The sequence below is a fragment of the Dicentrarchus labrax genome, unplaced genomic scaffold (genome assembly GCF_905237075.1).
Source record: "Dicentrarchus labrax unplaced genomic scaffold, dlabrax2021, whole genome shotgun sequence".
Taxonomy (NCBI): domain Eukaryota; kingdom Metazoa; phylum Chordata; class Actinopteri; family Moronidae; genus Dicentrarchus; species Dicentrarchus labrax.
The window spans coordinates 26047545-26071439 of NW_026136713.1; the positions used below are offsets into that span (position 1 = coordinate 26047545).

General features: G+C 40.1%; 1 protein-coding gene and 1 long non-coding RNA gene across 8 annotated transcripts in view; both read left to right on the forward strand.

Annotated features, from left to right (window-relative positions):
• LOC127374461 (serine/threonine-protein kinase WNK4) overlaps positions 1–11242 on the forward strand; it is a 30750-nt gene extending 19508 nt beyond the window's left edge. For 2 of the 7 annotated variants that reach the window (XM_051419781.1, XM_051419780.1), the window contains exons 21-25: positions 109–601; positions 969–1174; positions 1271–1365; positions 7043–8168; positions 8538–11242. In XM_051419781.1, coding sequence (XP_051275741.1) covers positions 109–601; positions 969–1174; positions 1271–1365; positions 7043–7102 — 854 coding nt within the window. In that variant the 3' untranslated portion in view covers positions 7103–8168; positions 8538–11242. Of the gene's footprint in view, positions 1–108; positions 602–968; positions 1175–1270; positions 1366–2938; positions 3570–7042; positions 8169–8537 lie in introns of those variants that run through there. The other 5 variants (XM_051419783.1, XM_051419782.1, XM_051419785.1 and 2 more) reach the window with 5 other exon arrangements.
• Positions 11243–15913: 4671 nt separating this feature from the next.
• On the forward strand, positions 15914–19266 carry LOC127374714 (uncharacterized). Its single transcript, XR_007887228.1, has 5 exons — positions 15914–16189; positions 16607–17445; positions 17578–17747; positions 18288–18368; positions 19144–19266. It is a non-coding gene; the product is annotated as an uncharacterized LOC127374714 (long non-coding RNA).
• Positions 19267–23895: the final 4629 nt, after the last annotated feature.

A 23895-nucleotide genomic window follows, 5' to 3' on the forward strand; every position in this document is an offset into this window, starting at 1 on the left:
ATGATCTGTGAATATTCACAGTACCTTCATTTAATGGACAGATGAAAGTTCTTCCAACGTTTTCTCTCCTGTAACACCTTCAGGACTTTCTTCTGGTTTCTCTTTCAGTGAAGAAAACTTCAGTCTTCACCGTTGGTCGTTTCCAGGTGACGCCCTCCAAAGATATTCCTGCTGTGCGTATTCAGGAGCCACGCCCCCTCAGTCAGGCCACACCCACTGCCCACTCACCACCTCCCTCCAGACCGGACCAATCAGAGAGCTCGGACAGCAGCACGGGGGAGCAGAGCGAATCCGAGAGCAGCATCAGCACAGTGACGGTCTCCCCACCTGGACACCTTCTGCATTACCATGACAACCCCGGAGGACAGGAGGAGGAAGAGAGGAGGAGGAAGATGGAGGAGGAGGAGGAAGAGGAGGAGAAGAAAAGGAAGGGGGGTCAGAGGCTGAGCATCAGCCTGTGGGAGGGGTTTACCGGCAGCCCCGGTATGAGCGGTGGCAGCTTTGGCCAATCAAGGAGCCGCCCGGCACCCTATGTCAGCTCTGACGAATCAGAGAGCGAGAATGAGGAGATGTGGGTGGAGCTGGAGGAGCTCCGTAAGAGGTAACTGATCAATGGAAAACAGTGTGATATTGATTGAGTTTGTTTAATGTTTTAATGAACTGAAACAATGCCAGTGGAATAATGTGAACCCACAGGGAACTGTTTCTACCCAAATACCATGGAACTACATTTGTGAAATATGGAAAATATCTATAACCCTAGAACTATGTTCTAAATATGGTTGATTCAATCAATAATCTATAATCAATAAACAATGTGTAAACTCTTTGTTCTATATGGAGTTGTGTACTAGTCGTTGCATGTTTCTTAAATTACTGTAATGATTTCAATGGAATAAATAACTTCTGAACACTGAGATGAACATTGTTATTAGGATCTTTTTTTTAACTTTCCTTCCTGATCCCAGACACCTGGCGGAGGTGCAGAACCTGCAGTCCAATCAGAAGCGAGAGATTGAGGAGCTCTATCTGAGGGTGGGTAAAGTCCCGCCCCCCGGCATTGTCTCTCCAGCTGCCATGCTAAACCACCGCCAGCGCCGCCTCTCCAAGACTGGAAACTACCCTCCGTCTCGCAAAAACAGCCTGCAGAGACTGGACATGCTGCCCCCTGTAGGTGAGAGGACACACTGCAGCCTGTGGGAAAAACAGAATAATAAAGTTTACATTAACGATAATATAAAATAATAATATATTTGTGTCTGTGGTTCAGGGATCATGAGGAAGAGCTCGGTCAGTGGCAGCAGCAGTGGATCTCAGGAGAGAGCAGGGAAAGGTGTAACCTTTGCCCCCGAACACAGCTGCATGGTGAGCTCATGATGTCATCTCCACTCACTCCTTAAATCACTTTTTATTGCCAATGAGCGAATTGTTTGTAACGCAACTTAAAAAATTTGACCTTCCCGACTTTCTCTGTTTCCCATTCACGCTTTAAACCCATTTCACCATTTTGGATTTCTTTGCTTCTTTTAGCATATATTTCATTTAATCTTCACCATATTCAGTACATCAGCATATTAAGATGAAGCCAAACAAGACTTATAGGTTATTGTGTTTCTGTAATTGGTTACCAAACTTTTGAAGGTGTGGCCTGATGCACTTAACAGGCCCTAAATCTTCAATGCTGGATTTGAGTATAACCAAATTTGGGAATGTTGTACATAAAGCCACATTTGTTTCATACAATCCTATTGACAATAGCTCCAAAAATAATAATAATATTAAGGTACAGAGGACAGGACAGATACAGGACAGAGGTCAGTGCTGTTTATTTGATTCAACAACCATATTATTGTTATATAAGTCAGAGGTGTAGATGCAGGTCAGGTAAGTCACGTACCGCACAACCGTAACCCGAACAAGGAGACACGTTTACGACATTGCCTATCAAAAACCGAACTGTTGATTTACCTGCTTCGTGCTTGTTAAACATCCATCAGATAACGTCTCTCTCTGTTTCTCTACAAAATACTAACAGTCCCTGACCTATACCGAGTGGTGCTCCAAGTAAATCTATGTGTGTCAAAGACTGAATGAATCATCAGAATGAATCCGTCAGCTAATCAGCTTTTCTGATTGGTGTTAATAGAGAGTTTTAATTAGTTAGTTAGGTAGATTAAGATCATCGACCGATCAATCGGAGCACCCTTAGTACTGTCTATTTGATTCATATAATAGCAATAATGATACAATTTATATTACCTTTTTTATAAGTTTAAGTCAAGTCCAAAACATTACACTAATTGTCTTTCAGAGACCATTAATAAAGTTTTGATTGAGTCCATTTTTATAATAATACTAAGTTACAGAGGACCAGACAGATACAGGACATACGAGTGCTGTAGATACAGGACAGAGGTCAGTGCTATAGGTACATGTCTGGATTGTCTATTTGATTATTGTAACAATAATGATATTAATATGAACTTTATTTCATACGTTTTAGTGAAGTCATAATTTGACATGTGTTTCAATCACCAACTCTGGTTTGGTGGAAATAAATCCTTAATTCACCGAGATGATAAAAACAGCAGTTTCAGTCGGAGCAGACCGGCTATGGAAACAAACCACAGAGAGGCTGCGATTATTAATTATAATTAATTATAATTCACTAATTCAATATACAATATTCTGCATGGGTACTTTTGGTATTTTATGTATATTTTGAATGTGATGCACATACAGCAAGTGTAGTAACTGTTGAAAGTTTGATGGTAAATTTGTGCCCTTATTACTATAAAGTGATGATTGACAGGTTAGGAACAGGAGGGCGGGTCTTCGCAAACAGTAAATTGTTTATCTTTCGACACTGCATCCATACGTCTACTGCTGGGGAAAAGAGAGGACACTGATTGGTTAACCTTTGACCTTTCCCTTCCAGTAACTGAAGACATGAAGAAGATGTTGATGAAGAGTCCTCAATGAACACAAGTCACTTTTCTATCGAGCCAGCAGCGTTTTATTCAAACTTATTCAAAATTATATTATTTTTGCTATATTGAGTTTGAATCCAGATTTGTTGTTTTTCTGTTTTACTTTTGAAATCGAGACTCAAACAACATTTTAAGGACATTTCAGCACTTTAGGAAGAAAATATTGAGCCTGAATGAGCCTCATGTAAGAACAGGTTCTTATTGAGGTTCCGCAGGTTTATCAGATTCAGCTCATATATAATCCTTTTACACTTAGAGACAAAGAGACAAATATCACACAGTCTGAAGTCTACAACTCTTCGTGAACACACAGAACCTCACTGCTGATTTTACAGATTTAATATGTTGGATTTCTGTGTGTATTGTTGATTAAGTCTGATCTCTTATTAGTTTGTAACTCCAGATTTTTATATTAACTTTAAGTTGGACTGTTGCTCATTTACTCACAATAGATAAGGGCTTCAGAACGACCACGCCCCCTTTTGGGTGAAACCAACTGTTAATGAATGAACCTTGTAAACAGCTGAAAGTAACTTCTCCCGTTATCTCGTAGTTAAAGAATGATTAAAGAACATAATTTTTTTTTTTTTTTTTTTTAATTAAATTTAAATTAAAATTTTTTTTATTTTAATTTATTTTTAAAAAAAGTATTTATTAAAATTTTTATTTTAAAAAAATTAAAAAAAACAATAAAAAAAAAAGAAAAAGGTAAGGGAAAAAGGAAAAAAAGGGGAGGGGGAAAAGAGGAAAAAAAGGGGGAAAGAGGGGGGGGGGGGGGGGGGGGGGGGGTGGGGGGGGGGGGGGGGGGGGGGGGGGGGGGGGGGGGGGGGGGGGGGGGGGGGGGGGGGGGGGGGGAGAGAGAGAAAGAGGGAGAGAGGAAAAGGGAGAAAGGGGAAGGGAAGGAAAGGGGGGGGGGGGGGGGGGGGGAGGGGGGGACGGGGGGGAAAGGGGGGAAGGGAAAGGAAGAAAAAAAGGGGGGGGGGGGGGGGGGGGGGGGGGGATAAGGGGGGGGGGGAGGGGGGGGGGGGGGGGGGGGGGGGGGGGGAGTGGGGGAGCGCGAAAGGTAAACCCCGTTTGTTTGGTGATTAGGGGAAGTAAAAAGGGGGGGTGGTGGAGCCTCCTTCTATACCCCTTAAATAAATTTTTTAAAAAGGGGGTTTTTTTTTTTTTTTTTTTGTTGGGGGGGTGGGGGGGTTCCCCCCCCCCAACAAATGGGTGGGGGTTGGGGGGGGGGGGGGGGGGGTTTGGGGGGGTTTTTGGCTTTTTTTTTTTTTTAAAAGTAAAAAGAACCAAAAAAAAAAAAAGTTTATTAAGTGTGTTTTGGGGGGGGGGGGGGGGGGTTTAATGTTTTTTTTAAGATTTGAGGGGGGGGGAGGAGGAGGTTTTTTGTGGGGGGGGGGGGTTTTTAAAATTAAATTTTTATTTTAAAGGGGGGGAAGGTGGGGGGGTTGTTGGGGGGGGGGGGTTTTTTTTTTTTTTTTTTTTTTTTTTTTTTTGTTGTGGGGGGTTTTTAAAAAATGGGGGGGTTTTAAAGGATTTATTGGGGCAACCTGATAAAAAAGGGTTGTAGTAATCCAGCCTTGAATAATATAATATAACATAAACCATAGTTAGTTTACAGTACAATCACAGTGTGCCTTATGTAAAGATAATTTAAAGAGTAATTATTGTAATATTTAGAAACTGAGCTGAAGTGTGACGAACAAACAGAATGTGTCCAGAATCATATTAAACCTGATATTTGAAAACTGTTTGTAATAATGTGTCCTGGCTTCAAAATGTTTCTGTGTAATAAAAGTAAAAAAAAAAAGTTTTTTTTATGTATAAAAGTAACTCCAGTGATGATGGTTTCTAAGATTGAGAAGTTTCGCATTCATCATTATGGCAGTTATAGTCTGACTTTAAATAAAATGAGACAGAAAGTTGTTAGTCAGATAATCTGCTGTTAGAAGCTGGTTGTATTTGGTGATGTTTGTAAAGTAATCGTACCATTACAGTTTGAGCAGAAAGGAGTTTCTTATTGCTATTTATAATGTTGAAGGCAAAATGAGTTTACACACTAAAATCAAAGACTGACACTAATAACACAAGAGAGGTTTCTGTGTTAGGGATATTATATCACATGGTTTCATAGGGCTAACATCAATATTAGCTGCAAGCAATCACAATGTTAGTTTACAATAACTTCTGGGTAGAAAACCCGCTGACAGTTAATGTGATGTATGTTTGATCATGATATCTGACAATGACATGGCCTCAGCCTCTCTGATTGGACCAGAGCTGAAGTTCAGTTACTGTAAATATCAGCATCTATTACAGTATTATGGGATGAGGGCACAGTTGAACAGAAGCAGGTTTCAAGATCAGTAATACTATGTTATATAATTTAAAAATAATAAAATCAGAAAAATAAGTCTTCCTAAATATTAGTTGTGTTCTGGGTTGAGAATGATGAAGGCAGTCAGAGAACAATTAGATAATAAACAGGATGAAGGTTTTATTGGGCAGCTATCATGTTTTTTAGTGCCAATAGCTGCTGTCAGTGGGGGAAAAAACATGCTCCCAGACCCCCCCATCTGCCCCCTGGTGCAGAAAATCTGCAGCTAGAAGATTACAGGAACATGACTTACAAGAAGTGAGCTGCTCAGATAAGAAACTCTGCTACAGTCAGGCAGACGGACAAAAACAGAGCCTGAGTTCACTTTCACACTTTATTCAAACAGACTTTCACAACAGGTAAGAAACTCTTATTTTCTGTCTTTGATTCTCATTCTGTAGATTTAAATATCTAAATATAATAACAATAAAACTCTTGTGATTCTCCTCACAAGGTGCAAAAGGAAACTAGATGCTGTATATTTAAGACAGTGGAGAGCTGTATGGATTGTGATTCTGTTCAAACAACCAGAGAGAGTTGAACATGGTATCTTCAGTATAAAGAGACTCTGCTTTATGGAACAGTGTGTTCTTTCAGCCTTTCCGTATACACCCAGCTCACAGTGCACAGATCCTGAGAGGAAGTTTATTGTGCAGACACTCTGATGTTCAGACAGAAAAATCTAAATCAGCTTCACTGCAGCAACAAAGTGAAACCAGAGTTACCTCCTGTGGTCATATCAAACTGCAGTTTACCTCCATGTCTGTCAGACTCATAGGAAATAAGTGACAAAGAGTTTGAAGGAATTATATATAAAATGTATAGGTAAAGGTAGAGTGTATTTTGTGTCTGAATGGAAGTCACTTAGTCACTTAGTGGAAGTCACTATATTGATCATGCATACAGTATGTATGACTCCAGTTACTATGTAAAGATGGATTCTTACAGAGTATAAATGTGGAACTTTTAGCTGCTCTTCCTCTCTGTGAACTCGAGGTGAAACTCACAGGATCGCAGTTAGCTCCACGCTACAATACGCTGTTTGCAAGAAGGGAAGGTCAGAGTGGATGAAAGTCCATACTGTGCTACTTATTGATTACTCATTGTGTTGTCACAGTCAACAGTTGTGAAAATCTTGAATTCATTCTTAAATTATGGCTAAAAACCTATTCAGTGTCCAACAAACTGAAATGTGTTTGTTTCTTGATGCAATGCAAAACGATTCCTTCGTCAGGCATTGGACTAGATTTCACTTATTCAGAAACACTGCCTCAAACCAAGCATGGACTACATTTCTTTATGTTCTCAGCAGAAGTTTAAAAAACTCCATTGAACTTCTCCATTGCTCAGGGTTTACTCAAACACACACTCTTTTTACTTTTTTACACTCAAAATATTTCTCGGGGAAAAGTATTTCCTCACCGTGTCACCTTAAAGTATATAGGTACTGTATTTTGTGCTTTTATCTTGGATTTTTCCAAATTTTTCCAAATTTGAATGTTAGTTTGTTAAACCACAATCACTTTACAGCATCCTAGAGTGAGAGTTCCTTGACCCTATAAATAGGAGATTAGACTCAATGTCCATCTCACGGTGTTTGTATTTGATGGTCATCGTCGGCAGATGGAGTTTTCTCAGTTGTCCTTTAATCTGTTCTCTGACATTCCCCTCTCAGACTTTCTTTCTGGTTGGAGGATCAGCAGGACGCAGAGACCTCCATCATGGGCATCGCTGATGAGTTGGTGGAGCTGATTTACTCCTGGATTGAGCAGAAGCAGCACTGTGCAGAGAAGCTGAGGTATCTGGCCACAAGTTGGAGCCCTTTTGGTGGGAATACAACAGGACCATGGCCTGCACGTGGTTGTGTTTGATCCTCAGACCAGTTGATAGAATCATTGACCTCTTCTTATTCAGCAGCATCCTGAAAGAGGCTCAGGAGATAGAAGAGAAGTGCAACAAAATTGCAGAAAGACTCCAGGAGCGGCCTCAGCAACTGATGGAGACGAGTCACTGTCCAGAACCAGAGCAAGTGGACAAACAAGTCATGACTGAAATTCTGAGAGCCATGGCCAGACGAACTGGACAGAATCTAAAGATCGATTTCACCATACTTTATTTTGAGTTACAGTCTTTTTTAAATAAAGTACTGGGACGTATTTCCATCATCATCAGGTTGTGGGAGGAGTTATATTGGTGTTTAAACTTGCTGAGGTGATTGACAACCTTATCAAAGCGATCAGGAAGAATAGCAACGTGACCAATGCCTGCCAAACACTGAGAGAAACAGCCAAGAGGACCGGGACACTGAGGGAACAGTTGGACAACATCAAACATGACAGTTCTGACACTCTCCTCCAGCTGAACTCAGTTTGGATTCTCGTCACTTACAAAAGTCCAAAGAAATGTATGCAGTATAATTTCCATCTGTATAGTCAGACCATTCACATATGTAAAGATGGACGACATGGACAGCTCTCCAAAAGTGAAGCCAGAACCTCTCTATCTCCCCCTGGTGTCTGAGTGCAGAATTGCTCATAAAGCCTCCATGTAAGCAGATGAAACAAACTAAAAAAATCGAAATGGAGGAAGTGGAGACGTCCATCTTTTATATGAGTCATACTCATACATACTCATATTTTTACTAGAATATGGATAAATCTGTAGCAAGACCTACGAAAAGTCCTCAAAATGACAAATAATCACTTCCAGACTCTGAAGCTAACAACATGCTGGCTAGCAAATTCACAGACGGTTTCATTGGACACATTTTGACAGGGGATGGAACGGTTGACAACATTCAGGTTCATATTGCTGCTTTCAGTTGGGTTCTGTGTGTTTTTGGTACAACATTGTCAAATCTTGAAGGTCCAGTGTGTAGGATTTAGAGACATCTAGTGGTCCACCTCTCATGTCCATATTTGATGACCTAGGAATGAGAAAAGACTGTAAAGTGTGTAGGAAGATCTGTGTGTTTTTTTCTGCACAAGCCTTTTTCATTTCAAATGAACTGAACTGAACCGTTCCATCTCTAATTTTGATACAGGTTATTACTTGAATTATTAATTAATTACCAGAAATGTACATAAGCATAATTTCAGGGTTAAATCTATTTGCTTGCAACCACTGATGTTGATTTATGCTAACTGTCCTTTCACTTGTTTTATTCACAGCAAGATGTTTGAAGAGATCGACAAAAGACGACAAGAAGAAGAGGAGAAGTCTAAAACACGACGAGAAGACGAGGAGAAGGCTAAAAAGCTTTCCAGAGAGAAAAACACTCGGCTAATATTGTGCTTTCTTCTTTCTCTACTTCCTCTGTATATTTGGTTAGGTTTCATTTATCAGAAAGATGTCATCACGAGTTTAGATCCACCTCAGGAGAAGAATAGAAACAAGGAGACTCAAACAGATTAAAGAAAGGAAAATGAACAGAAGTTAGAGCACAACCAAACGCCTCCTGGAACTATAAGAGTGGGGTTACTTAATGTTCGCTCAATGAATAACAGACGATCCAGGATCTTAGAGCTCATAACTCAAAACAACCTGGACGTCTTTCTCACAACAGAGACATGGTTAAGAGAAGACAATGCAGACACAGTCCTCAGGGAGGCTTCACCACAGAATTACACTTTATTATTATAAATTATAAATATTATATATTATCAGGTGAGGGTTGGTCAAAGGGGTGGAGGGGTAGCGAATCAGTTCTCACAGGAGCTGCAGGGTGAAAACATTCCTTTTGACTCTATAACAACCTTTGAATGTGTTGTCACAGTTCTGCATCATGATGAGTGGAACCAGCCGGTCCCCATCATCAATGTGTATCACCCACCGGGGTACAACAGGGACCAGTTCCGTACATTTCTGGATGAGTTTGAAACGCTCTTAGATTATTTCAACAACTACAACAGCATCATTGTGACTGGAGATTTCAATATCTGGGTCGATCAGGAAAGGAGGTCTTTCACTGATGAGTTTTATCATATTTGGCCGATCTACAACCTTGAGCAGCATGTGCAGGAGCCAACACACCGGGCAGGTCACACTCTGGATCTCGTCCTCACCAGAAATGTTGAAATCTCTCATCTCGTTGTCCAAAATGATGGAATATCAGATCATTACACCGTATATTTCAATGCAAAGCCAAAAGATAAGAGGAAGAAAACTAAGAAGAAAAAGAATTAAGACAAGCGGTCAACAATGGTTGAAAAAGAGGGAAGAATAGAAAATCATCACATTCAAAAGAAAAATGTTGAAGTTGAAGAAAATCCAACATGAATTCAGAATATGTAATTAATTGCCATTTCTTTAAATTTGTTAAAGACACTTGACTCCATTATCGAGAAGTGGAACGCTGTTAAAAGGATGCAAAACATTGTGTTTCTCCACAATGTTGGCGTAGCGTGAAATTCGATCCGGTATCCGCACAGGGTATTTTATTTTGAAAATTGACCAGATTCTCTATGCCATTTCTGTGTATGTCTTCCTGCCAATGTGATCTACTCTGTGTTGCTTTTGTCAAAAATAGACCAGCCATGTATCCCCCACAAAAGAGAGCAGAGAAACACTTCTGGTGGAATCACGAGCATTATCTAGAACAGGCGTGGCCATGATTTATCATGATGAAAGATTTATTGAAAAAAGTCAAATAATTCAGGAAAAATAAAAATAAAGGAATCCTGAAGTAGTTAAAGGAGTATTAAAGTAAGTAAGTAAGTAAGTAAAGTATAATGAAGAATATCTTTATTGTGAGACCAACGCGTATCGGGGTTGTGGCTGATGAAGTTGAAGATACAATCTTACTACAAGTGTTGCTGGATTTAAACACAAAGTAACATTATGACAAAATAATAATGAATAATGAAAAATGTTTGTAGATCCTTCACCTTCAGTTGGCAAGACATTTATCAAAAGAGTCAACGTGCCTTCACGTCAAAGCAGGTTGTGTGTTGGTGCCTGTAAGATTAACTTTAGACAGCTAAACCCACTTAAAAGTTATATAAATTGAATTCACTTTCCAAAAGAACGGGACAGGAATACAACAAAATTCCCCAAAACCGTCTTTGTTAATCTTTCCAACAATCACCAACTCTGGTTTGGTGGAAATAAATCCTTAATTCACCGACGTAGATGATAAAAACAGCAGTTTCAGTCGGAGCAGACCGGCTATGGAAACAAACCACAGAGAGACTGCGATACAACACAGACAGAGGGAGTGAGACGCCATGTGACTCTGTATCTGTATATAGAGAATAGCTGTTTGCTCTAAATATAATATATATTAAGACAGTGTGGTTTTGGCCTAGATTGTTTTGGGTGATGTCTAGCTCTTGTTGCTATTGAGTGTGAATGCACTTATAGTCACTGTGCATGCAAGTGTGATGGAGTCCAAGCACTCTAACAGACAGTCTGAATCAAGCTTCTAATCTTTACATTTGTTTAAAGTTTATCAGGAAAGTGTAAATATATTTAGTTTAAAACGTGTTTGACCATGAGCAGAGCTGTCAGAGTTCCAGTTACCTGACTGAGCTTGGAAACACCCTGAGTGGAAATGATGTTAGCTGTTTAAATTCATTTGGCTGCTGTTCACTATTATTGAATAATTAAACACTAATCAAAATGTTCTGTGATCATTGCTTTATTCAGAGTCAGTTCACTATTGAACATGGTTATGGTAATATAATCCACACATTTATTCACTAATTCATAAAATCACAACTTCAATCAGCTGCTCCACTCCTCCATCATCCCTGAGTGTAATCTGCTGCTCAAACACCAGATGGCAACAGAGATCAGTCAGATTCAATCACAGACACATGTCATATAATGTGTAATGTAATTTCTATATTTGATTAAAAGAAAACTAAAATCTAAACCTGCATTGTGTTTTTTGTTGTCAATTTATAGGAGACTAAAACACATTGAAATGATAAGTGATAACCTGCTGATAATATTCTCTTTATTTATTTATTATAGCTGGAGCTGAGATAAGACACAGCTTCACTTACTTTGGTTCAGGCTGTATGCATAGTTATGGCTAGCCATTAAGTCTAAGATTTCTGTAAAACAATTTTGAGGTTATAATATATATATTCACATACCTTCATTACGTTCTGACTACTAAAACTGACTCACTGACTTTAATTAATTTTAATATATCAGTAATTCCCTTTCCATCAGTAAGAGTAACAATTACAAAAAATTACTGTAAAAATGTCTGACATAATTAATTTAGCATATGTTGCCCAGTTCGTTTAATAAAAGTAACTGTAGACATCTCAAATATGATTGCTACCGGTACAAATTTAGTTTTTACCAAAATATCTGATTTTTCTTCTAAGAAAAGCTCTCAGGTCCCTCACTGAACCTTTTTCAGGGTGCTGACTGTCCCCTCTTTTTGGTCTTCATGTGTTCCTCCCTCATTGTCGCCAATCCCACTAGCATCAGAGTGCGAATCTCCGACAGAGCTCAGGATGTCTGTAAGATCTGTACACTGTAAAAAAACATCCATTATAACCTTTGTGATAAACATGATCTTTTACTATATTCTGTCCAGTTTCAAACCACATCAGGAACCTGCTGGAGACCAGTTTGAGCTCAGTTTAACATTTTAACATTTGTAATGTTACCTTGTAGACAATAATTATAAATGCAAGTGTGAACTTTTACCCAATTCTGCCCTACACAGCAGTCTGAACGGGAACCAAATGTTCAAATAATCCGTTAGAGCTTTAAACGTTCCACACAATGTAGAAACAACGCAGTCATTTAAACCTTTACAACTGATTAAACCTTTAAGTCTTCATCAGAACAAGTATAAGTGAGTAAAATGTATAAAAATCTGATGTTTGAAGGTAAATACTGTCCTTTAAGGTAAGTATGTATAAAACCCCAAACCTGCCAATATTACAAAAAAAGAATAAAAACCAGAGAACAATCATATGAACTAAAAAATAATAATAGAATAGCTATAAATGCTCTTTTTATATGAATGGAGGGAATATATCTACTTATATATATATATCTATATATATATAGATATATATATAAAAAAAAAACCCTCTTGGGGTGGTATCTGTGTCATCCTCAAGCTCGGGTCCTCTACCAGAGGCCTGGGAGTTTGAGGCTTCTGATGTTGTTCCTGGGATCTGTCGGAGCCACTCCCCCAGTTTGGGGGTCACTGCCCCGAGTGCTCCTACTACCACAGGGACCACGCTCGCCTTGACCTTCCACATCTGCTCCAGCTGTTCTTTCAACCCTTGGTACTTTTCAACCTTTTCGTGTTCCTTCTTTCTGATGTTGGCGTCTGCTGGTATGGCCACATCTATCACCACGCCTTCTTCTGCTCCTTGTCTAACACCACTATGTCTGGTTGGTTAGCCAGGACCTGTTTGTCAGTCTGGAAGCTGAAGTCCCACAGCACCTTGGCCCTGTTGTTCTCAGCCACCTTCTGTGGTGTGGCCCATTGGGATTTGGGTACTTCTATTCCATACTGGGTACAGATGTTCCTGTACACTATTCCAGCCACTTGGTTGTGTCTCTCCATGTACGCTGACCCGGCTAGCATCTTACACCCTGCTACTATGTGCTGGACTGTCTCAGAGGCATCTTTGCATAGTCTGCACCTTGGGTCAGATCTACTCTTGTAGATCTTGGCCTCTATGGCTCTTGTACCTAGGGCCTGTTCTTGTGCTGCCATGATCAGTGCCTCTGTGCTGTCTCTGAGTCCAGCCTTTTCCAGCCATTGGTAGGTCTTCTCGATATCAGCCACTTCTTCAATTTGGCGGTGGTACATGCCATGTAGGGGCTTGTCCCTCCAGGTTGTCTGCTCCTCTTCCTCCGCACTCTTATTGGGTTTCTGTTGCCTGTGACATTCACTTAGCAGTTCATCCTTTGTGGCCATTTTTCTGATGTACTTGTAATGTATGTAATTTTTGATGTTTCGTCCTGGATAGTGGCCTTGATGCTCACTAGTCCTCGGCCTCCCTCTTTCCGCTTAGTGTACAGTCTCAGGGTGCTGGATTTGGGGTGAAACCCTCCTTGCACGGTGAGGAGCCTTCTTGTCTTGATATCTGTGGCTTCTATCTCCTCCTTTGGCCAGCTTATGATCCCAGCAGGGTATCTGATGACTGGTAGTGCGTACATGTTGATGGCTTGGATCTTGTTCCTGCCATTCAGCTGACTTTTCAGGACCTGCCTTACTCTCTGGAGGTATCTGGTTGTGGTTGACTTCCTTGCGGCTTCCTCATGGTTTCCATTAGCCTGTGGGATACCAAGGTACTTGTAGCTGTCTTGGATATCACCTATGTTGCCCTCTGGTAGGTCAACCCCTTCAGTTCTGATCATCTTGCCTCTCTTTGAGACCATCCGGCCACACTTGTCCAATCCGAATGACATCCCTATGTCGTTGCTGTAGATCCTGGTGGTTTGGATCAGTGAGTCGATGTCTCGCTCATTCCTGGCGTACAGCTTGATGCCATCCATGTAGAGCAGGTGGCTAATTGTTGCTCCACTTCGGAATTGGTACCCGTAACCACTCTTTGTGATGAGGCCTATGCAGAGCAGCAGTGGTGATAGTGCATCTCCTTGGTATATGGCGCATTTGATGTTGACTTGGGCAATTGGCTTTAAGTCGGCTTCTAGGGTTGTCTTCCACATTCCCATCGAGTTCTGGATGAAGGCCCTTAGGTTCCTGTTGATCTTATACAGTTCCAGACATTCCAGTATCCAGGTGTGGGGCATTGAGTTGTAAGCTTTCTTGTAGTCGATCCAGGCGGTGCACAGGTTGGTCTTCCTGCTCTTACAGTCTCGGGCGACTGTAGCCAGTCGATCAGTAGCTGGTGCTTGGCTCCTCTGGTGTTGCTACCAATTCCCTTCTGAGCCCCGCTCATGTATTGAGCTACGTGCTTACTCATCTTAGCCGCGATGATGCCTGACAGGGCCTTCCATGTTGTGGAGAGACAGGTTATTGGCCGGTAGTTGGATGGGATGGGTCCCTTCTTAGGGTCCTTCAGGATTAGGACCGTCCTGCCCTGGGTTAGCCACTCTGGGTGGGACCCATCCCTTAGCAGCTGGTTCATCTGTGCTGCTAGGCGTTCATGGAGTGCTGTTAGCTTCTTCAGCCAGTAGGCGTGGATCATATCGGGGCCTGGTGCTGTCCAGCTCTTCATCTTTGACACTCTTTCTTGGATGTCTGCCATTGAGATGGTTACTGGTTCTTTTCTATATATATACATATGAAAACTGTTACTCTTACTGGTAAAAAGGGGATTACTGATGTATTCAATTAAATATTAAAAGACATCTGTGAATCAGTTTTGAATAGTCAGAATGTAATTAATGAATATGAAAATATATATTATAACCTCAAAATTGCTATACAAATATTTTAGATTAAAATTTTTTTTAAGTTATTGTTTTGGCCTTTTATTTCCATTATTCGATAGTGACAGCCAAATATAGACAGGAAAGGGGGACAGAGAGAGAGGATGACACGCAGCAAAGGGCCACAGGTCGGATTTGAACCCGGGCCACTGCAGCAACTCCATACATGGGTTGCCAGCTCTACCGACTGAGCTGACCGGGCACCCTAGATTAACATTTTGACCAATTATAACTAAATGGCTACTAGTTGTAGGTAATTTTAACATTCATGTTGACAATGACAGCCTTAGTAACGCATTTTTCTCATCAATAGACTCAATTGGCTTCTGTCAGATCTGACCATTTAATAACTTGAATTTCTATTGTTAGATTATAAGCCATTAGGCAAAACTTCCTACAGCAGATGTCTATCTGACAGTGCTGTAGCTAAATTTAAGGAGGAGATTCCTTCAGTGTTTACTTCAATGTCTGAATATAACAGAGAACTCTTATAATAACTTGAGTCCCTTCTAAATTGATAATCTTGTTGATAGTGCTGAAGGCTCACCACGAAGAACATTAGACTCTATCGCTCCTATAAAAAGGAAATTATTAAAACATAGGAGACTAGCACCGTGGTACAACCACCAAACCTTCGGAAATTCAAAAATTATCATCTTCCAAATTATCAGAATATCGCTCAATTTGGCAAGATAATCTTAAAACCTATAGAAAGGCCCTCAGTAATGCCAGAGGAGCCTATTACTCAGCACTAATAGAAGAAAATAAGGACAACCCTAGGTTCCTCTTCAGCACTGTAGACAGGCTGACAGAGATTGGTCCATCGGTGTGTGAAAGTGTATGAATGAGTTAGTTTCTGTTTGATGGGCTTTGCCATCACGGAGTGAATGTGTGTGAAAGGGTGAATGTGGCTTTCGCACTTTTTAGTAGTCAGAAGACTCGAAAGGTGCTATAAGTACAGGTCCATTTACCATTTACCACCGTCTCAGTGCTGAAGATGCAGGTGTGAAGCATGTTTCCTGCGGCTCTTCCTCTAACATTTCACAGTTGCTGCTGTTTCCTGTTCAAGCATAAAAGTATCCAGGCTGCAGAGTGTGTGTGCAGCAGTATATCTTGATGGCCCGCGTTGCCGATTGAATTAATTAATCATTAACATAAACTGTGTAAAAGAGAGCTTGCTCTCTATGGCCCTTCTCTACTAAGTAAAGGTTGAAAAAGTTCTGGTAGTAGAATGTATGCGAGTACATAGTAGATCAAAAGAATGTGCACGGGACATTGTTGTGCAGCTACACCTTTACAACAAGTCACTTACAGAAACTGGCCTGCAGGATAAACTTCAGACAAAAACTGCAGTCAGTGGAACAAACACAGAGCCTTAGTTTACAGTCAGTCCATAGATTCTCTCCAAACTTTACTCGACTACAACTTTCAAAAACAGGTAAGAAACTCTTGTTGTTCTTTCTTTGCTTCTTATGCTTCATATCATAGCTATGAGGAAGTTTATTGCACAGATAATAAACTGATATCCAGAAATGTTGTCATCATAAAATATAATTTGAACCAAGTGTAAAAAAGGGATAATCTACAGTAATAAACAGTGAAACCAAGTGAGATTATTAGGGACAGGGCCACATGGGAACATTTTATTTGAGTTCTGAGTTTAAAGTTTTCTCACTGAATTCAGCCTCTTTTTTTCCTTTAAACTCAGAACTCAAATAAAATGTTCACATGTGGCCTTTCCTCTTCTGTAGATTATAAAGAATTTGACTCACAGCGCACCCAAAATACACTGTACATTTTACTGAGTTGTCCTAAAACAGCACATTAGTCTACCCAGAAAACTTTCTTCTTTCAGACTTGTTCTCAGTTGTCTGGTCTCTGGTTGGAGAATCAGAAGGACACAGAGACCTCCATCATGGCCACCGCTGACCAGCTGGTGGAGCTGATGTTCTCCTGGATCAAGCAGAGGGAGCGCTGTGCAGAGAAGCTGAGGAAACTGGCCCAGGAGCTGGAGTCACTCAGGGAGAAATGTAATATCAGTGAATGTGTTGGAAGCACAGTGTCAGTGGCTGGATCTGCATGTATGATCGCAGCTGGTGTGGCCACTTTTTTTACCGGCGGTGCAGCTGCTCCACTTTTAGGCGTGGCAGGAGCAGTGTGTTCAGGTGCAGGTGCCACTGTATCTGTGGCTACTAAAATCATTGAGGGCTTCATATCCAGCGAAACCATGAAAGAGGCGCAAGTGATAGACGAAAAGAGCAACGAGGTTGCAGAAGAAATACAAGAACTGTTTGAACAACTGAAGGTGAAGAGTTCCTCCACGGACCCAAATAAAGTGGATAAACATGTCTTGACTGAAATTCTGAGAGCCATGGCCAGACGAAGTGGACTGAAGCAGCAGATCAACATCCGCAGGCTTGATAAAGCTCCACAGATTCTTCTTGACAAAGGACCAAGAAACATCCTCTTCAACCCTGAAGTGAATGTTGGACTGGTTGGAATTTTAGCATTTTTTGCACTTCAGCTTCGTGGCAAAAACTTAAACATTTGTTTGCTAAAGGAGCTGAGCAACTGGTCAAACTAATGTGTAAAGAAAGTGGTTTAGGAACTGGCAAGATTGTCAAATCTAGTGCTAAAGTAGCTAAAAAACTAACCAAAAAATGTTCGTCAAAAGCCCTAAAAGGAGGTGTCATGGTAAGAATACACAAAAGTTTATTGTTGTTGTGTTTATCGTTTTTATGATTTTGATAAAGGGACATGTGTTTTGAGACTGACAGTCTGATAATATTGAAAATGAATCATGTATTGATCCATATTCATCATCAGGTTGCAGGAGGACTTGTTGGACTGGCGTTTGAACTTCCTGAGGCGATTGAAGACTGGAAAGACCTGATCACAAATAATCATGTGACTGAAGCGAGCCAATCACTGAGAGATACAGCTGACGCCATTCTAGAGATCACCGGGACGCTGGGGGAACAGTTCGACAACATCAAGTATGACGTTTTCTGTGATTCTTACAAACAACAACCTCACCCACCAAGTGGTATCAATGACCTATGAGCAGTCCTTAAAATACGTCACTTAGAGATACTAAAGCTAACACTATGCTAGCTAGAAAACGGATTGATTGATGATACTTTGATTGTCATATCCTAAACCCAACAGGACAATTTTGGCACTGTTTTGCCATTTCCAGGGGTTGACCTTCAATCTTTGAGCAGATTTTCATTTGGTGGAGCAGTTTTGCCTTTAAAGTAGTGGACAAACATTAGTACCATGTCAATACAACACTGTACGGCAGGGATGACCATAGAAATATAAAACAGAAGAAGAATTTCAGATTTCAGGTAACAGATGGTATCATTACATGATAATATTTGTATGAAAATACCGCAAACAGAGGCTTTCATTGGACACATTTTGACAAGTCATTATATAAATCTTGTTTCAGGGTAAATTTTGTTTGTTGGCAACCACTGGTGTTGGGGTTTGTTGGATGATGTTAACTGTACGTTCACTTGTTTCATTCACAGGCAAATCTTTGACGAGATGGTGAAACGTCACGAGGAAAAGGCTTCCAGACGGAAAAGACTGATGTGCTGCTTGTGCTGCTGGTAATTTTTCAGTTTATTTGTTTAGTTTTCAGCAATCACAGAGACAAAATGAAAGACATGTGAGGGAATGAGGTGATGAAACTGAGCAGACTAGAAGAGAACCTGAGACAGAAACAGAGACTAACCAAGAGACAGGAAGTGATCAGCAGGGAGTGTGTGATGGGGAGGATGACGAGAGTGGAAGAGGAAGAGAGAGAAGAAGATGAAAGCAAGCAGGCGGGCAGCTGTGGTGCAGAGGCAGAGCGGGTTCGTCCCCTAATCAGAAGGTTGTTGGTTCGATGACTCTCCTGCCGCCACATGTCGAAGTATCCTTGAGCAAGATACTGAACCCCAAATTGCTCCTGATGCCGTGCATCAGTGTGTGAGTGTGTATGAATGAGTTAGTTTCTGTTTGTGTTTGAGTGAATGTGTGTGAAAGGGTGAATGTGGCACGTAGTGTAATAGAGCTTTGAGTGGTCGGAAGACTAGAAAGGCGCTATAATAGTACAGGTCCATTTACCATTTACCAGACTGGTAGAAAAATGACAAAGCGCCATTGAAAGAGGGAGACTCAAAGTAAACAAAGAGCAGACAGCGAGGAAGTGGTCAGACAGTGTCAGGACCAATACAGTGTATTGACCAAGACCAGAGAACCATCCAGACACCTCCTGGAACTATAAGAGTGGGGTTACTTAATGTAACAAAAAATGTAGGATTTTACATGTATGATGTAAGAAAAATTTAATAATTATATACGATATAATAATAACACCATAATAATTAATGTTACATTCAGCTCTGCAGAATGAGGCCAGACCAGGTAACCAGAGAATGAGAGAACAGGCCATCTACGGTGGCCGACAAGGGCAAACGCGCCGCAACCGCCAAAACTCTGCAAACACAGGAATGATGCAAAACCAAAAACACACAAACACATAAAACAAATGCAACAGAAAAATGCTGCAAATACCCGAAACACACAAAACAACAAAACAAAGCAAAATTCACTTCACAAAACGGAAGTGCGCCAGGCCACTAGGTGGACCCGACCTGAGGGATGGACCAGTCCTGTGAGACCAGATCCGAAAGACATAAAGAAGGAGAAGAAGAAGAAGAAGAAGAAGAAGAAGAAGAAGAAGAAAGTTGGCTGAGTTTTGGAGAGGAGAGTAAAAAGGTACGTTTTCCTTTATGTCTTTTTTAAACACTTGGCCGTAATCTTTTATAATATTATAATTACATTATTTAATACTATTTAATATTATTCAATATTATTTAATATTATAACATTATTTAATATTATTGAATATTATAATTATATTATTTATTCTATTTAATATTATTTAATATTATTATATACGGTGGCCCAGAGGTGTCAGGCCAAATACAAAGGCCAGAACACGAATACAAAAGCCACAACGGAGGTGAACTACTACGGAAGTGACATAAAGTCAGTATAGTCTTCTTCTATGAAACTAGTGCAGCGCCCGTAGGAGGCGAGGGCGTGTCGGTCAGACAGCCTGATAACTGTCTGTAAGAGAAATGTCCCACAAAGCAACGTTACAGGACCAAACAACAGTACCGTAGTAACTGTAACTGTCTTTGGAAACTTACATGAAGAAAAAAATACCACAGCTGTACGTGGAGAAGCATCTGTCCACCTGTCTGTCCTCCCGCCTGTCCTACCGACTCTTCCATCAGATCTCTGAAAAAACAGCGTCTGTCACCAGCGAAAAACTCACCGAGTGTTAAAACATTCTCTGTCTCGCAAGTGAGGGAGTCAGTTTACTGCTGGTGATTATTGTGTAATAATTGTGTCATTTAGAGTGAAAAACGTAACTTGGTCACTTTCCAGGATGTTTGGTGGGTCAGGATCTCAATCAGTACACATTATAACAGCATCCATATGATTATAAAGTGTCCGCGGGTTTAGATTGACAGGGGGAGACAACTGGGAAACACCTTCAACACAGGCTCTGCAGTGATTGGCTCTGGTGCGCACGTGGCTATGGTGGCTATGGTGGCTATCGTTGACAATGCTAGCGGAATTCGTAAATCATTTATGAAATAATTTATTAACGGTATCTTTGTAGTCCAAACAAAGCCGACGTTGCACAGCCTTAAACCACACAACTCTCAGGTCAGTCTGATCCTGATCTGCAGAGATATTTGAGGCACACACACACACACACACAGACAGACAGACAGACAGACAGACAGAGATTTCTTGCTTTTATAGAGAGATAGTCCGCTAGCAAAAATCTGCCTCATTGTCAACATCCGTTACCGTTCACTTCCGTTCCAGGTCACTTCCGTTGTGGCTTTTGTATTTGGCCTGACACCTCTGGGCCACCGTAATTATAATATAATTATAATATTACAGAAGAATATTATAATTATTATAATATTATCATAATATTCTTCTATAATATTATATTATTATATTAAAATAATATAATTATAATTGTAATATTACTATTATTAAAAGATTACGGCCAAGTGTTTAAAAAAGATAAAGGAAAACGTACCTTTTTACTGTCCTCTCCAAAATTTAGCCAACTTTCTTCTTCTTCTTCTTCTTCTTCTTCTTCTTCTTCTTCTTCTTTTTCTTCTGCTTCTTCTTCATGTCTTTCAGATCTGGTCTCACAGGACTGGTCCATCCCTCAGGTCGGGGTCCACCTAGTGGCCTGGTGCACTTCCGTTTTGTGAAGTGAATTTGCAGCATTTCTTTGGCATTTGTTTTGTGGGTTTGTTAGTTTTTGCTTCTGCTTCGTTTCTGTGATTGCAGCATTTTTCGGTTGCAGCATTTTTCTGTTGCATTTGTTTTATGTGTTTGTGTGTTTTTGGTTTTGCATCATTCCCTTGTTTGCAGCGTTTTGCTGTTTGCAGCGTTTTGCCGTTTGCGGCGCATTTGCCCTTGTCGGCCACCGTACCAATCCGGCCCCCCAGCAACACAACCAGAGGCCACAGCAGAGACGACCCCCACAGATTGTGATTTCTGAACATTTAGAATGATTTCTTTCTGATGTATCACTTGGTAATATATTTGTTCTTGGTTTAAAGGTTATATAAAATGTACGGCTGTGCAAAGACTATGGAAAGGATCCCCGCAGAGATAGACCTTTTGTTTAACCAGAAACAGACGTAATATTACTCGTTATTGACTTTGAAAGCATTTATTTTCACTGTGGAAGCAACCTGACAGACAGTCTGCATCATGCTTCGTCATTTCTTGATTGAACTGTATTTATGGGGAAGTTGCGGTTAGGATTATATAAATATGTGTTTGTCAGGAAACTGTAAACATATTTCATTTGATGTCTTTGAACAAATGACCAGAGCAACGTTAATCAGTCACTGAGTGTAATCTGCTGCTCAAACACCAGATGGCAGCAGAGATCAGACAGCTTCAATCACAGCCATGTGTCATATAATGTGTAATGTAATTTCTATATTTGATTAAAAGAAAACAAAAATCTAAACCTGCATTGTGTTTTTTGTTGTCAATTTATAGGAGACTAAAACACATTGAAATAATAAGTGATAACCTGCTGACAATATTCTCTTTATTTATTTATTATTATAGCTGGAGCTGAGATAAGACACAGCTTCACTTGTTTTGACAAAGACAGTCAGTAATATATATATACAACAATCATTAGTTACATATCAATCCAATAAACAGTGCAGACATCTGCCATGTATTTGTCTTGACCTCTATGACTTATTATTATTGTCAAATGGACTCAATCAAACATTTTATTAGCTGTCAGCTCGTGTTTGCTGTTGTTACGAACACATTAGGAATTGTTAAAATGTGATATTTCTTAAAGGGAGTTTGGTGCAGGGAGCTTTTAGTTGGATTCAAACTGCTGATATGGATCATTGTTAACGTTTAGTCTCCACTACAGAAACACTAGCTAACTGCTGAAGGCTGATCAGGTTGATTGATGCTTTAATAATGGGAGTGTTGATTATTGATCAGGATCATTATCAGCTAATTGTACTCAGTTTTTAACGACAGTATGCTGTACCCTTTGTGTGCCTGTTTTTAAACCGCTTTTTCAATTAAACGTGATAGAAGAAATTGATGGAGGAGAACTTGGGGCTCAGTCGATGTTAATGGAGATTTCCTTTTTTCATCAGTGGCACATAATGCATCTTGGAATAGGTCGCAAAGGATCCAGCCAGTAGATCCTCCAAATTTGGGAACAAATGGCAGCATTTGTTGGCCACACGTGAAAGAGTCTTTGAAATAGGATTACAGTGATGATGTAGGTCAGACCTCTGCAGCTGATCCAGGATGCTGCTGCCTGCCTGGTATTCAGCCTTCACATCTCTTTGGAAGAAGCGTCTGCATCTGCAACATAGAGAAAGTAAAAGTACAAGAAAGATGTAGAACCTCGGTGTGTGCGAATTACAAATGACAAAATATATGAATTATAAGGAGTTAGTGTTAATAGCAGCATTGGTAGCCGCAGTATTACTACATTTGTTTTTATTTTTTGTAACATTTCTACACATTTTGTTCCACTTTGGAAATGTTTTTGAGGGTTTTTTTTAATTCCTAGAACTTAAAAGCAAAACAAAAGTGCACTATGTTTAGGCAAAATGTAGCAGTTTTGTATTTATTCTTAATTCAACTCAATTATTTGTATAGCGCCTAATGAAGACAAAAGTTTATCTCAGGGCACTTTAAATACAGAGCAGGTCTAGACTTTACTGCCTTTCAAAATTATTTTCAGAGACCCAACAGTTCCCATTTTTAATGTATCTTTACTTAGGAATCAGATTTTTGTCATTTCAATGGTACTTTTTCTGGTTTCAGTGTTGGTTTTGGTTATTTCAAATGTTGTTTTTTTTGTTTCACTGGTGGTTGTTGCATCATCTTAACTGCAGTGTCACTTCAGCTTCCTGCAGAAAACCACAAAAGTAGAAGTTAGGCTGCAGTTTGTCAAGTTCCTGAAACTTTTTTAAATCTGTTTTCTTAGGGTGCGAAAGACAGAGACAGAGATAGACAGCAATAACAATAGCAACAATCCAATCCAACTTTATTTGTTAAGCACTTTAAAAACAACCAAAGTTGACCAAAGTGCTGTACAGTCAGGATGCTCGGGTACCTCGGGACGATCATCTGGTCGCGGGTGTAAACAATGCGACTCGCCGTCGCCATGGAGACCCCTGCAAACAAAATATAAAAAGTGCTCAAAAACGCCAAAAAAGTATTTAGGCGACGTGAACAAAGTAGTAAGAAAGTAAGAAAGTAAAAAAAACTGTAACAACAAAACTATAATGGTAGAAATATGACTAACTATAATAATGACAATGATGATAACAGTCATAATAATTCAGTTAAACAGGACACCAAGCTCATGTCATGTAAAGTTTTTTCTAAATATAAGTATAACTTGACTGGTCCCAAACACACAAGTCGAATAAAGTTAATAAATATACAAAAACAACAAAATATTATATAAAAAAAATCCCAGTCCCAGCTAAATCCAAAATGATGTAATGTTTTTAAAGTGCAAATGGGCGTGGCCTACAGCAG